Source organism: Suncus etruscus, chromosome 14, assembly GCF_024139225.1.
Source record: "Suncus etruscus isolate mSunEtr1 chromosome 14, mSunEtr1.pri.cur, whole genome shotgun sequence".
NCBI lineage: Eukaryota > Metazoa > Chordata > Mammalia > Eulipotyphla > Soricidae > Suncus > Suncus etruscus.
This window is the reverse complement of record NC_064861.1, coordinates 32,806,123-32,820,903: the sequence shown is the minus strand read 5'-3', so window position 1 is coordinate 32,820,903 and position 14,781 is coordinate 32,806,123. Positions and strand designations below refer to the sequence as shown.

General features: G+C 37.9%; 1 protein-coding gene across 1 annotated transcript in view; it reads right to left on the bottom strand.

Moving 5' to 3' along the window:
• Positions 1-3,422: 3,422 nt before the first annotated feature.
• The window catches only part of KIF3A (kinesin family member 3A), a 66,111-nt gene continuing 54,752 nt past the window's right edge, over positions 3,423-14,781 (bottom strand). The window contains 7 exon segments of the mRNA XM_049787372.1: positions 3,423-3,737; positions 7,343-7,467; positions 8,533-8,601; positions 8,890-8,943; positions 11,429-11,554; positions 13,936-14,046; positions 14,513-14,693. Of these exon segments, the coding sequence (XP_049643329.1) occupies positions 3,689-3,737; positions 7,343-7,467; positions 8,533-8,601; positions 8,890-8,943; positions 11,429-11,554; positions 13,936-14,046; positions 14,513-14,693 (715 nt within the window). The 3' untranslated portion in view covers positions 3,423-3,688.

Below are 14,781 nucleotides of genomic sequence, written 5' to 3'. Positions count from 1 at the left end.
GAAGCAGTGCTTTCTGAAACAGCAAAGCCAGGCTTCCATTGGTCAGGAAATCCAAAAGAGAGAGGACCACCTGATTCTCTGAACCCCGTGTTGTGTCATCATTTGGGGTGCAAGTCAATACTATTAACTGATAAGAACCATCTTGTGATGATATTCTTAAAAGTAATTTGCACAACACTTTGCTTTCAGAATAACCATTTCCTATTAATTTTCTTGGAAAACAATGTTGAGTATGCTTAGGCTTTTAAGTTTTTGTTTGTTTGTTTTTGGGCCATACCCGGTGATGGTCAGGGGTTACTCCAGGCTATGTGCTCAGAAATCGCTCCTGGTTTGGTTATTTAAGTATAAATAACCCAATGGGCTTACTGTTTTTCCTAATCTTTTTTTTTAACTTTAGAAGACTCTTTTAACAACTAATATCTCTTGTTTTGAAGAAATATTTATCTGAAGTTCAACAGTTCCTAGTTTCACTTAAGTTTCTCTTTCCTCTGTAATATTACAAAGTTTTAGTATTTTGAATGACATGTTTTCTTTGTAAGTTTAATATAAAATAAATCTTAGTACATGTATAATGACATTTTTATTTTAAAATTATAGCTTGTCAATTTGTTATTTTTCAAATAAATATTCCTTTTAGTATACTGTAAAAAAAGGAAATATCCATTTAGTAAATATCCATTAATAACCATATGTATGTACACAACACTCATTTTCAATCTACCTATTTGTTTCTAACAATGAACAATTTTTCACCTATCTCCTTCCAAATTAACACTGAAATTACAAATTATTTCATTTGAAGATGAAGACATAACATATGTGTAAAAACCACACACAGCACTGTAATGATTGAAGCTAAGCGAATAGTGGTAAAGTCAGTGTTCACATGGATTTTTAGGCCTGGCTCAAATATTTAATTTTGGTATTTAATATAACGCATATTTCTTGTTGATCTGGTATACAATTAATTATAAACAAAAGAGTTTTTTAGGAAAGAAGATTGTTTTTAAAATGTCTCAATATTTTTTTCTGAGGGGGAGGCAATGCTCAGGGGTTACTCATGGCTCTGTACTCAGGAACTACTCCTTAAAGTGATCAGGAGACCATCTGGGATCTGGGTATTGAATCTGGGTTGGCTGCATGCAAGGCAAGTGCTCTACCTACTGTACTACCTCTCCAGACCCAAAAATGTCTCAATTTTTGACTTGTTATAGATTTCTTTCTGTTATGCTTAATAGGGGAAAATTAATAGGGGAAATTATTAGGGGGAAAATCTAGTTAGGTTTAAAATTTGTTTCAAAGGTAATGCAAAAAAAATTATTCATTTCCTAGTAACTGGACTGTTGAAGGTTTGAACACAAACTTTTAAAAAAGTATTCATCTTTTCTACTAGTAAAATTAAATTTTCTCTATACTAATTAATAACAGTTAAGTGTGCTTCTTTAATCAACAAGATATTCTGCTCATACAAAGCTTTTATAAGACAGATTCAAGTATTCACAGTACCTAAATAATGCCCCACAGAGTAAAGTAATAAACTTCTAACTCTCTTATATACTACAAAGGAAATGATGCCAACTGAATAAATTCTTATTACCTAAAAATAGTCACCATACACAGGATACTTAGTACACAAACTTGGAATGTACTTTAACTTTATGGACACATTTAAACCACTATTCCACAAATATACCATCTTTACTCACCCTCACTCTATACACAGCTTTATATCTATAAACCAGTAGACATATATTGAAAATAATGTCCTTTAATAATGTACCTTAATAAATACCAATTTATAAAGTTGGAAACCAATGTGTACAGAGCTGATTAAGTAATTTTAAAACTCATGGAAACATTTTAAAAGTACAGGACATACCTAACTTTCAAAAAATATTTTTGTAAGCAGTCAACATAAAAATGTTATCTGTTACAACTAATATACTATAAAATAATTTTTTTGTTTGATTTTGAGTCACACTCAGCAGTGCTCAGAACTTACTCCTGACTCTAGTCAGAGATCATTCCTGGCAAGGATCAGGATGTGGTGCCAGAAACTGAACCAAGGGGCTGGAGCGGTGGTGCAAGTGGTAAGGCGTCTGCCTTGCCTGCGCTAGCCAAGGACGGACCACGGTTAGATTCCCTGGTGTCCCATATGGTCCCCCAAGATAGGAGCACTTTCTGAGTGCATAGCCAGGAGTAACCCCTGAGTGTCACCAGGTGTGGCCCAAAAACAAAAAACAAGAAAGAAATTGAACCAAGATTGGCTGCTTGCAAGGCAAGCACCCTACCTGCTGTACTAATCTCTCTGGTACTAGTTTTTATTTTTTGAGTAGTATGGCCTCATAATTTTTGTTTCGTTTTGTTTTGGGACCACATGCAACAATGTTCAGGGGTTACTCCTGCTAGTGCTCGAGGGACCACATGGTTTACCAAGGATTGAAGCTGGTTCAGGCATGTGCAAGGCAAATAAATGCCTTACTTGCTGTACTATAATTCCGGTCCGAACCTAACAATTTGTTAATAGAAGAAATTTTTATAAATAAAAGAAAACAGTCTCTTAAAAGCATGTTATTATTTTTTGCGGGGGCTATATCCGGCGGTGCTCAGGGGTTATTCCTGGCTCTGCACTCAGAAATTGCTCCTGGCAGACTCAAGGGACTATATGGGATGCCGGGAATTGAACTACAGTTCGTCCTGAATCAGCTGCTTGCAAGGCAAAAGCCCTACCACTGTGCTATCGCTCCAGCCCAAAAGCAAGTTATTAAAATACATTTTCTTGCTTAGTTTCACTTTCTGCAAAATGGAGATCCCTCCCAATTGGACAGAAGGAAATTTCCATCAAAATTTAGAATTCAGATACAAGAAAGCATCAACTTGTCACATCTCAAAGTGAGCCTTAAAAGAGATACACATACATGCAAATATTGCCAAACATTTTCTGTAACTATAACGCCTTTATATTTAGGTACAATTCAATGTCTCAAAAGATGATGAAACCAAAACAAAAAATATAATACTTGATTTAGACTCAAAGTGGATAAAAGGTTGAGAAGTCCAGATAAAAACAGTTTCAAATTGTTTCTCTAACATGAATACATCTAAAAATTGACCATCAAATTATAAAATTTCCTACAGTAGATCAGTAAGATCAGACATCTTATACTTAAATTGCAATGAATATTAATATAAAAATAAGAACTTATTTCAACAGATCAGGTGGGTATTAGATTGAACCATTCTTAAATATGCAGGTCATAAATTCATATTTAACAGTACAACAAAGGACAAAGAGATACGCTACTTTGCGTGCAAAGAACACCTTTTTCTATTTTGAAATTCCAGTTATCTAAATGTACAGTAGCTGGGTAAATTACTAACAGATTTATGTATACATTTCAATTGCAACTTTAGGATATGAGCTACTCTCACAACTTTTCTGCACAGTATAAGAAGAAGAGTAATATAATAATTTGAACAACTATCAGTTGTACCAGTTTAGTATGTTAAATAAGTTAACTTTATATAGACTAAAAGTTATTAGGCAAATGATCAATTCCAGTCTTACTCCATGATTTACAGTTCCCATTACTTGAAATTACACAAAAGTCATCAGCGTTTTCATTAAAGATTTTGTCCAGGCATGAGGATATCACTTATTTTTATTGTGACTGTGAGTCAGAAACAATTACTGAAGTAAAGAGTCAATTACAGTTTCAGGCTTTGCAGAACGCTTTCTGTTTAGAGAAGAGAAAAAGAAATGATAAATACTTTATTAAAAGACTGTAATATAAACATATTAATAGATAATATAGGGAAGTTATAGATTCTGGAAGTAGAACAAAGTTTAAACATGTTTGACCATGCTAAGATCAGTTAAAATGCTTTCAGCCTAAGGGGAAGCCATCCTGAGTAGATCTTAGCACATGGTACTCCATCTAGAGTGGTGAGCACCGAATGGAAACATTTCCCAAACTGCATGGAACAATGTGGGTTCATGCTTGCCAGACCTGAACCACTTGATTATTTCTTTCCCTGAATAATAGAGGTGCTAAAGTTGCAGGCTTATTCGATGAAAGTCAGAGACACAGTTTAATCTGAGGCACATCTCACAAGGGATATGTAAGGAGGAATAGAAACACTATATGAAGGCATAACAACTTTTCTTGGCACAATGAGCTATTCATTTCTAATTAGGAACATTACAAGCATAATCATGTACTATAATAACAATAAATCATTTGTGTCTATTTGTCTATGCACACAGAGATTATGGTTCTGGTTGATATGTTTGTTCACATGTATTTTTTATTTTTTAAGATAACAAACTGATGCCAATGCATACCATTGGTGGCTCACACTTGAATATGGGTTTATGAACAAACTGCAGCACTGGTATCAGCATGCTAAGTTAGAAAAGTACTTTTTTTTTAAAAATTAACATTCTGAAGTATATCCACATACCTTATCAGATTATTTGCTGGGTCATATGATTTAAAAATATGGTCATATTTTAGGTCATATGGTTTAAAAAATAAAGCTACTAAAATCTTAGCTTTCTTATGTAAATAACCCAGATTACTTGCATACTTTTAGAAATAGGAAGATCCATAAACAATATCCAAACTATTATATAAATTAGTAGCAGTAGAAGCAACCACATATATCATCTAGTTTACAGAAGACCCTATCACTAACTAATTTTTTTTTTTCATGGATTTTGGGCCAAACCCAGCAGTGCTCAGGAATAATTCCTAGCTCTGTGCTCAGAAATCACTCTTGACAAGATCAGGGGACCATACAGGATGCCAGAGATCGAATCTGGGTCAGCTGTGTACAAGGCAAATGCCCTACCTGCTGTGCTATTGCTTCGGCCCACTATCATCTATTTTTTTCTTAGAAAACAACCTACTGTCTTACCTCCTATCATCCCATGTGCATTACTATTTTTCTTGCCAACTGCAGAGTTAAGAGAAAAGTCTCTCTATTACAGTGTATAAACACGAAGGAAAGCAAAGCATTTGCCTTGTAGGTGGACTGACCCTGGTTTGACTCCTGGCATCCTATATGGTCCCCAGAACCCCATCAGGAGTGATTCCTGGAAGAAGCCCTGAGCATGGTCAGATGTGGCCCAAAAAAAAAAAAAAAAAAGTAAAATGTGAAAAATTCATAGGGATGGTTTCTTTCAACGTACTTGCTTCATTAATTAATTAACATTACGTGAATGACTTCTTTTGATATGAGAGACAAATTCTATCCTTAACACTTGAATGCTAAAGAATGTAAAAACTATGCTAATATGCTAATAATGTATCCTCCGAGTTCAATTACTCCAAATAAATACATGCTAAGTTTTTATTAATGGTATTTAGAAACAAATATATTAAAACTATACAACTCAAAAGTGAACTCAAAAAAAAAGTGAAACTCAAAAGTTCAAGTACTCAAAACTATAAAAATTCAAAATTAATATCCAGGAGCTATTGCAAAAATATAGCAGGTAGGGAGCTTGCCTTGCATACAGCTGACTCAGCTCGATCCCCAGCATCCCATATGATCTGCTAAGTACCATCAGGAAAAATTCCTGAGTGCAGAGCAGGAGTAACTCTGAGCCCCAGGAGTGGCTCAAAAAACCAAAACAAACAAAAATAACCCCCAAAGCTCCAATAGTATCCAAGATACAAAAAAAGGTCAGAGAAAGGCCAGAGCAATAGTACAGCAAGTAGGTGCTTGCTTTGAATATGAATGACCCATATTTTGATCCCTAGCATTCTATGTGATTCCCCAAGCACTGCCAGGAATAACTCCCTGAACAATAGTGGGTATGGCCCAAAATCCACCCCCCCCAAAGGTTTTGGGGCCAGAGCAAAGTACAGCAAGTTGGCACTTGACTTGCACACAGCCAATCCAAGTTCAATCCCTGGTATCCCACATACAGTCCCTGAGCAGAGCATCATTAGGAGTAATTACTGAGTGTAAAGATAGAAATAAGCCTGAGCATCATCAGATGTAGCCCAAAATACATAAAAGAAGATAAGAAAATGGAAAAGGAGGGCCCGGAGAGATAGCACAGCGGCGTTTGCCTTGCAAGCAGCCGATCCAGGACCAAAGGTGGTTGGTTCAAATCCCGGTGTCCCATATGGTCCCCCGTGCCTGCCAGGAGCTATTTCTGAGCAGACAGCCAGGAGTAAGCCCTGAGCAATGCCAGGTGTGGCCCAAAAACCAAAAAAAAAGGAAAAGGAATCAAAGCTCAAGGAGCAATGCTTACAAAAGGAAAATAAGCCAACTGAATAAAATGCTTTGGAATCTAGCCAGGCAAAATAATTGGAATCTCACTATAAAAATTACATTAAGAATTGAGGAATTTTGGGGCTTTGCAAGCGCTAGCCAAGGAAGGACCACGGCGTCCCATATGGTCCCCCAAGCCAGGGGCAATTTCTGAGTGCTTAGTCAGGAGTAACCCCTGAGCATCAAACGGGTGTGGCCTGAAAAACAAAAAATAAAACAAACAAAAAAAAGAATTAAGGAATTAAGATAATATTGACTTGGGGCCAGAGTGGTGGCCCAAGCGGTAAGCTGTCTGCCTTGCCCGGGCTAGCCTAGGATGGACTGCAGTTCAATCCCCAGGCATCCCATATGGTTCCCCAAGTCAGGAGTAATTTCTTTTTTTCTTTTTTCTTTTTTTTTTTTTGGTTTTTGGGTCACACCGGTAGCGCTCAGGGGTTACTCCTGGATCTGTGCTCAGAAATTAAAAATTTCGGAGAGATAGCACAGCGGCGTTTGCTTTGCAAGCAGCCCATCCAGGACCAAAGGTGGTTGGTTCGAATCCCGGTGTCCCATATGGTCCCCCGTGCCTGCCAGGAGCTATTTCTGAGCAGACAGCCAGGAGTAAGCCTTGAACAATGCCGGGTGTGGCCCAAAAACCAAAAAAAAAAAAAAAGAAAGAAATTCAAAAAAATTCCATTATTTAAGAGAACTTTGAAGACTAGAGGATATTAAATTTTTTATGGCTTTTTGGGTTGTTTGCTTTTTATAACATCAGTGTTGCTAAGGGCTTACTACTAGTTCTGCACTCAGGAATTATTTCTGGCAATACTTATGAGATACCGAGGACTGAACCCAGGTTAAGCTGCCTGCAAGGTAAGCATCTAACCTGCTATACTATCACTCTGGCTTCAAAAACATTGATTTTTTTTTTTTAGCTACAGTTTAATTCCTTATATTAAAACTATAAAAAGATTTATCTTAAGTTCATGCCAAAATGCTCACGAAGCTAATTAAATTATATCTAATTAAAACATATTAAATTCTTTATTTTATGGGGTTCTAAGACAGTCCTTACCTTCTCCCTGTCTTCGGCCTGGTTTTTCCCTTTGAAGTCCGTGGCCTTTCTAATTTCATCAAAGACTGTCGCAGGCTCTCCTCAGTGTAGGCAAGATACACATGAGAAAGATCCACTTCAAAGGGCTAAGTAAAGGAACCAAACCGAATACTCTTATAAGAAGTTAAATCAAATTTGGATGTGATCTGAAATACTCAATAAATTCTACAGAAAAGTTAAAGGCCAAAGGAGGATTGATGAATAAGTCCCATGCCTTAAAATTTTCTAGGAGGAAAACTGCTGCTATTTTCCCTAAAGACTGCAAACTACTTTTTCTTGTTTATAAGAGGACTAGCATTGCAAAGCACACACACATTCTAATCTTTAACCATATCCCATGACTCAGGAAGTGGTGAGAAGAGTATTCCAAGCATTGCCTCTGTGGCACTCTTGTGGAATAAATGAAAAACTTACTTTCATGAAAGAAGGTGAGCAGTACTGTCCTTATCAACACCCCATTCAAGAGTCTCTATTCATAGATTAGTCCACTTTTCAGTGATATAAATATGATAAAATTTAGCAACCCATTTTCCTATAAAGAAACTGATTTTGGCGACTCAGCAACAGTCTGCATGTAGGGCAGATCGCTCTGCATTTAATGATATGCTGAAACTAGAGGATGCTCCACATCAGCCTGACATTGACGAAGGAAATGCACAGAATCCAGAGTCTTTAAATATAAAAGTCTGATACCAACTATAGCTAAAGTGTGAAAAAGTTTCACCGGGACCTTGATTGAGAATGACTGGAGTTGGATAGACTGGTATGCCTGGAACCCAGAGTCTGTCTTATGCCAATAAACTTCTGGGGTGAGGCCATTTTGTAATCAGGTCAAGGATTTTTTTTTCCATTTTCTCCATTTTTCTGGACCTATGCAAGCATTGGCGATTGCCACTATCACACCTTTACTATATTTTTTTACTCTTATCCTTTAAGGAAAAAAATACAACTTACTGAACTTAAAAACAAATTACTGTAGTAGAATGCCTGTCTTGAATACAGGCAGGAGATGGGAAGGGGGAAGGGGGTAACATTGCACTGGTGAAAGGGGGTGTTCTGGTTATGACTGTAACCCAAATATGATCATGTTACTTAAATAAAAAATATATTTACTTAAAAAAAAGAAACTGATTTTATTAAAGTATTCTTACATCTTTCTCTTTTTTATCAGAAACTGGAGTTTGCTTCCTCATGTTATTTCCTGTATAGGCAACGCATTTCTAAAAAAAAAAATAAAAGGAGGGTATTTGTCTTAATTAGTAATACTTAGTATGAATAAGATATAATGATGTTACATTCATAAAACATGCTCAGTAGAAAGGTACTCAGATCCAGCCCTATGAAGCCACAACCTAAATCATTTACACCAAATAACTTTTTGTGCGATAGCTAATTAGAAAAACATGCACCTTACTGTCTATACCACCTTTCTATGATATCAAGCATAGTTGTAAAACCATAGGAAATATTACCCAAGTATTTAATAAAAGAATGAAGGCAATACTCACTAGTTGCCATTCTCCTATGTCTTCATTCCAGTGGACATAGTTTTCAATCATTTCCTTTTAAAAGAGTCAAATGGAGTCTACTTTTAGTATGTATTAACTTTTAAAATACTATCCATGGATCTTAAATCCTAGTAATATTAATGAAAAATGTTGAGAAACCTTTATACTTCAGGGGCCGGAGCAATAGCACAGCGAGAAGGTGTTGCCTTGCATGCGGTCAACACAGGACCGACCCCGGTTTGAATCCTGGCATCCCATATGGTTCCCCCGAGCCTGCCAGGGGCAATTTCTGAGCACAGAGCCAGGAGTAAACCCCGAGCATTGCTGGATGTGGACCTCCCCAAACCACCACCCCCAAAATTATACTTCATTACATATCCTTTATATAAACTTGAAAATATATCATTGTAAGAAATATATGTAGATGCAACTAAACTATACATAAAATAAAAACAGAGGGCTGGAGTGGGTAGGGCATTTGCCTTGCATGTGGTTGACCCAGGACTGACCCAGGCTCAGCATCCCATATGGTCCCCCGACTGTGCCAAGTGCAATTTCTGAGCATGGGTGCCACCAGGTGTGGTCCCCCCAAAAAAACAAAACAAATAAAAATAATAAAATAAAAGTCAGGAAATGAAGAACATAAAGGAACCTTAGGTAAGACAGGAAAGGCAAACAGTGGGCCAGAGGGATAGAACAGCAGGTACCCAGCTTGCTTTACTCATGCAAACTGGGTTTCATCTTTGGCACCCCATATGGTCTTCTGAGCTTACCCAGGAGCGATCCCTGAGTGCAGAGGCAGGAGTAAGCCCTAACATTGTCACGTTTGTTCCAAAGCCAAAAAAAAAGTAAAATAAAAAGGCAAAGGGATGAAGAGTCAAAAGCAGGAAGTAATTTAATTATAATATATTACAATCATAGAATTAGCCTCTGATTAGGATAATGCATTCACTACAAATCAGTAAAAGCAAGCTATCCAAAGAACAATGAGAAAATGTATCAAGAACCAAACATTAATTCTAGTATTTGAGAACTAAAGAGTAATTATCAAATATAAGATTTAAAGAGAAGGGGCCAGAGAGATAGCACAGCAGTAAGGCATTTGCTTTAGATGCAGGAGGATGGTGGTTCGAATCCCGGTATCCCGTATGGTCCCCGAGCCTGCCAGGAGTGATTTCTGAGCATAGAGCCAGAGTAATCCCTGAGTGCTGCTGGGTGTGACCCAAAAACCACACACACAAAAAAAGATAAAAAGATTTAAAGAGAAAAAAAAAATACAATAGTAAGGTTTATTTCAGGTAAATCTCTTAAATCTTTATAGACAATCAAAATAAACCAAATATATTAAAATTTACTAAAATGTAGTGGAAAGATGGACATTTTGTAATGTAGAGTCTAAGGGGTCTGGAGAGATAATACAATGGGTAGGACACTTATTTTGCACATGGACAATTCAGATTCAATCAATCCCCGTGTACCATAAGGTGCCCTGAGCAATGCCAGGAGTAATTCCTGAGTATAGAGCCAAGAACCACCCAGCACTGCTGGAATGGCCCCTAAATAAACAAACAAACAAACAATAAAGAGGTTGAAATTTTAAACTATACTGGTACTAAGAATTACCATCCATCAAAAAATTGTGGTATGGATATGCTATTCAAATATTAATAACTTGATTTAAATTAAATAGTTAATTTTATATTGTATTACTTTAACAAAGAATTAGCATCCAAGAGGTAGAAAGAAAAAACACAAGATTTCTGTTCTGTTAAGATAATGAGATAATTGGGGGCGGAGAGATAGCACAGTGGTAGGGCATTTGCCTTAGACGCAGAAGGACGGTGGTTCGAATCCCAGCATCCCATATGGTCCCCCAAGCCTGCCAGGAGTGATTTCTGAGTGTAGAGCCAGGAGTAACCCCTAAGTGCTGCCGGGTGTGACCCAACCCCCCCCCAAAAAAAGATAATGGGATAAAACTGTTAATGAACAGAATCTAAATTTTATTACTGTAATTACGTTTTTGGGATTCTGTAAAGGGCTGATCTCTTATTTATATACTCAAAAATTATGTGTTAAGAAAAATTAAAAATGGAACTCAGAGAAAGATAGTATAAGAGGTAAGGTGGCTTTTCTTACCCTAGTTTGAAAGCCCACTATCAAATATGGCTCAAAGCACTGAGTTCGGATTAAGTCCTGGGTACCACCAGTGTAGCCCTAACCTCACTCCCACCAACCTAGCCTAATAAAGAGGAAGAAAGGAGAACAATTAATAACTAAACTGAAATGTAATGTTAGTTCAAGAAAATGTTATCGTCATAAAAGGCAAATATTAAACATGAATTCAATTACAAATTATATTTCCTGATTTGGAGATAGTACAACAGTTCAGTTCCTTACATACCAGTAATGAAGTATACAAGCACTGAATAGGGTCTCCGAGTACCACTAGGTATAGGCCAAACACCTGAAATCATATTTCCCTACTCCTTAGTTCCTGTTAGTTGACCTCACCTTTAAGTCACTAATGCCAACTTCTTACCTGATAATCTTGGGGTATGAAGTTATCAATAATAAGCATCTGAAGTCGAAGTTCCCGACTAAGCTGCCGGATATTTTCCAGTAGCCCTTCAATTTCTCTCTGATGTTCTTGTTGAAGATCAGCCATCTACCAGAAAGACATGGGAATTTTTTGTTTTTAGCAAGAAAAAACATTTAGGAATACAAACAGTTCTACATGCCACAAGGAAATGGTCTAAATAATGGCTTGAAAGCTTATCTCAGACTTAACACCAAAAAGGTAAAAAGAATGGCACCAGAGCAATAACACAGTAGGTAGGTGTTGGCCCATCCCCCATTCTTCCAGTAAGCTTACCTGCTAATAAGACCTGCCCATTTCTGGGAGGGGTCTTGGTAGGTAACAAAAAGTTTGGCCTGAGGGGATTGGAGAGGATTCAGCAAGAGAGATGGAGGAAGAAGCAGGGTAAGCTGAAGACAGCATGCTTAAATAGGTTTAAGATTGTAGGCCACACATGTGGTGGCTAGGGCATGAATAAAGCTGATATCTCTTGGAACCTGTCTGTGGATGATTTCCTCGCCGCTATCCTGAACCTGCAGATCCCACAGCTAAAGGGGGTTGCAGACACGTGGCCCGGGCTGGAGGAGAAAGACCTCTCATCCCTTCATCACCATTCACCACCATTCAAGCCCAATTCAAGGGCTTTTATTCAACAGGTAGGGTGTTTGCCCTGCATGCAGCCAACACAGGTTTGATCCCTGGCTTCCCATATTGTTGTCGGAAGTGACTTCTTGTTTTTTGTTTGTTTGTTTGTTTGTTTTTTTAAGGTTTTTGGGCCACTCCTGGTGGTACTCAGGAGTTACTCCTGGCTCTGCACTCAGAAATTGCTCCTGGCAGGCTAGCGGGGCCATATGAGATGCCAGGTATCAAACTCAGGTCAATACCAGGTCAGTCACATGCAAGGCAAACAAGCCCTACTGCTGTGCTCTCTCTCCAGCCCCCAAGAGTGATTTCTGAGTACAGAACCAGAAGTAATCCCTGAATGCTGCTGGATATAGCCCCCAAAACTTAAATAATAAATAAATAAGTAGGCCAGAGAGCTAGTATAGAGGTTAAGGTATTTGCCATGTACAGACTGCAACAGGTTTGAATTTTGGCACTACACATGGTCCCCAGGTGTTGTCTCTGAGCACATGGAGTGGCCCATATGTAAAGCAGAACCAGTATGGCCAAAAACAAAACAACAGAAGCTGGAGAGATAGCATGGAGGTAGGGCGTTTGTCTTGTATGCAGAAGGACATTGGTTCGAATCCCGGCATCCCATATGGTCCCCCGAGCCTGCTTGGAGCGATTTCTGAGTGTAGAGCCAGGAATAACCCCTGAGTGCTGCTGGGTGTGACCCAAAATCCAAAACAAAACAAAACAAAAATGAAGAAAGTGACATTCTCTATTAATATTATTTCATGTAAACTAGGCTGAAATAATTTATTTGCCTTAATTGCTAAAATTTTTTTCTTTCTTTTTTTGGCTTTGAGGTTATACCCAGTGGTGCTCAGGGTTATCCTTGGCTCAGTGGTCATTCCTGGCAGTACTGGAGAACCATACACTGTATCAGGGATCAAACTCAGGTCTCCTGTGTACTCCAGTTCATTCAGTTATTTTTCATGTCTCAACAACTAATGTCTAATTACATAATAAGGAGAAACATTTTATTCCTTTAAAATTATAAACACGGTGGGTTAGAATAATACTATAGCATGTAGGACGCTTGTAGCATGCAGCTAATATAGGTTCACTCCCAGAGCCCCACAGAGCTTCCCAAGCCCCAAAGGAGTGATCCCTAAGTGCAGAGCCAGAATTAAGCCATAAGCATTGCAGGGTATGGCCCCCAAAAAACAAAATAAAATTATAAACACATATTAAGATTACTCTAAGACTCTTAAATGATATGTAGACAAATTATTATTTTTTGTTGTTGTTGTTTTTGTGTCACACCCGGCAGCGCTCAGGGGTTCCTCCTGGCTCTACACTCAGAAATCGCTCCTAGCAGGCTCAAGGGACCATATGGGATGCCGGGATTCAAACCACCGACCTTCTGCATTCAAGGCAAACACCTTACCTCCATGCTATCTCTCCGGCCCCATGTAGACAAATTATTTTTAAAAACAAGTTAGAATGGCTTGAATGGGGGCCAGTGAGGTGGCGCTAGAAGTAAGGTGTCTGCCTTGCAAGCACTAACCAAGGAAGAACCACAGTTCAATCCCCCAGTATCCCATATGGTCCCCCCAAGCCAGGGGCAATTTCTGAGCGCTTAGCCAGAAGTAACCCCTGAGCATCAAACGGGTGTGCCCCCCCAAAACAAAACAAAACAAAGAATGGCTTGAATGGTAGAGCACAAGCACTTGTCTTGCCTAAGGACCTGAATTGTATATCCAACACTATATCCTAACTTCTGCCCCCCAAAACTGCTGGTAGTGCCTCCACCCCAAAATATCAAAAATGTATTAACAAGTAATTTCTAAGAGACCAACCTCTGATTTTGCAGCCATCAGCATAGTCCAAACTTTCTTTAATTTCTTCGTCTTTCCTTGTGCTTCTTCTTGTAAACTGGTATATTTTTCTTCAATATCCAAGCGTTCTTGCTAGATCAAAAATACATAAACTTCAGAATAATTTTTATTATACATTTTTAATTATTATAAATGTGTATCAACTACTCCTTACAATTGACTCTTGAACATACAGGCCATATCAATGTATAGGCTGATTTCCCCATTCTTCGTCCTTTTCATCTTACTCAGCATGAAGATTATTAATATTTTCTAAATAATGTTTTATCCCTCTGGCTTAAGAACAAAGTAAATAATGTAATGCTACATGTAACATGAAAACACATATATGAATCTATTGTTTATGTTATTAGTAAGCCTTCTGATGAAGAGCAGGCCACTAGCAGTTAAGTTTTATATATATTTAATGTAGCTTAGGTAATACCAATCCATAAATATTTTCTAAGGTTTCATTAAGATTATCGATATTTTGTTTCCCTCTAGAAAAAATTAAAATGTCTTTAGTGAAATGTCAACTAGAACTAAAAATTCACGTCACCTCTTTTTCCTCAAGTTCTCTGCGAAGCTGCTCTGCCCTTTTCCTCCTTTCTTCCAGTTCCATATTAGATTCCTCAAGAAGTTTTTCTTGTTCCTCAGCTTTTGCCAGTAAATCTACACCACCAACAATTACCTTCTTCTCCAGTGCAGATAATTTCTCTAGCAAAGTCTGATGCTCTTGTCTGTTAATTAAAATGAAAACGCTCTAAGGGCTGGAGAGACAGTACAGTGGGTAAGGCAATTGCCTTCAAGTCAACCCAGGCTTGATCC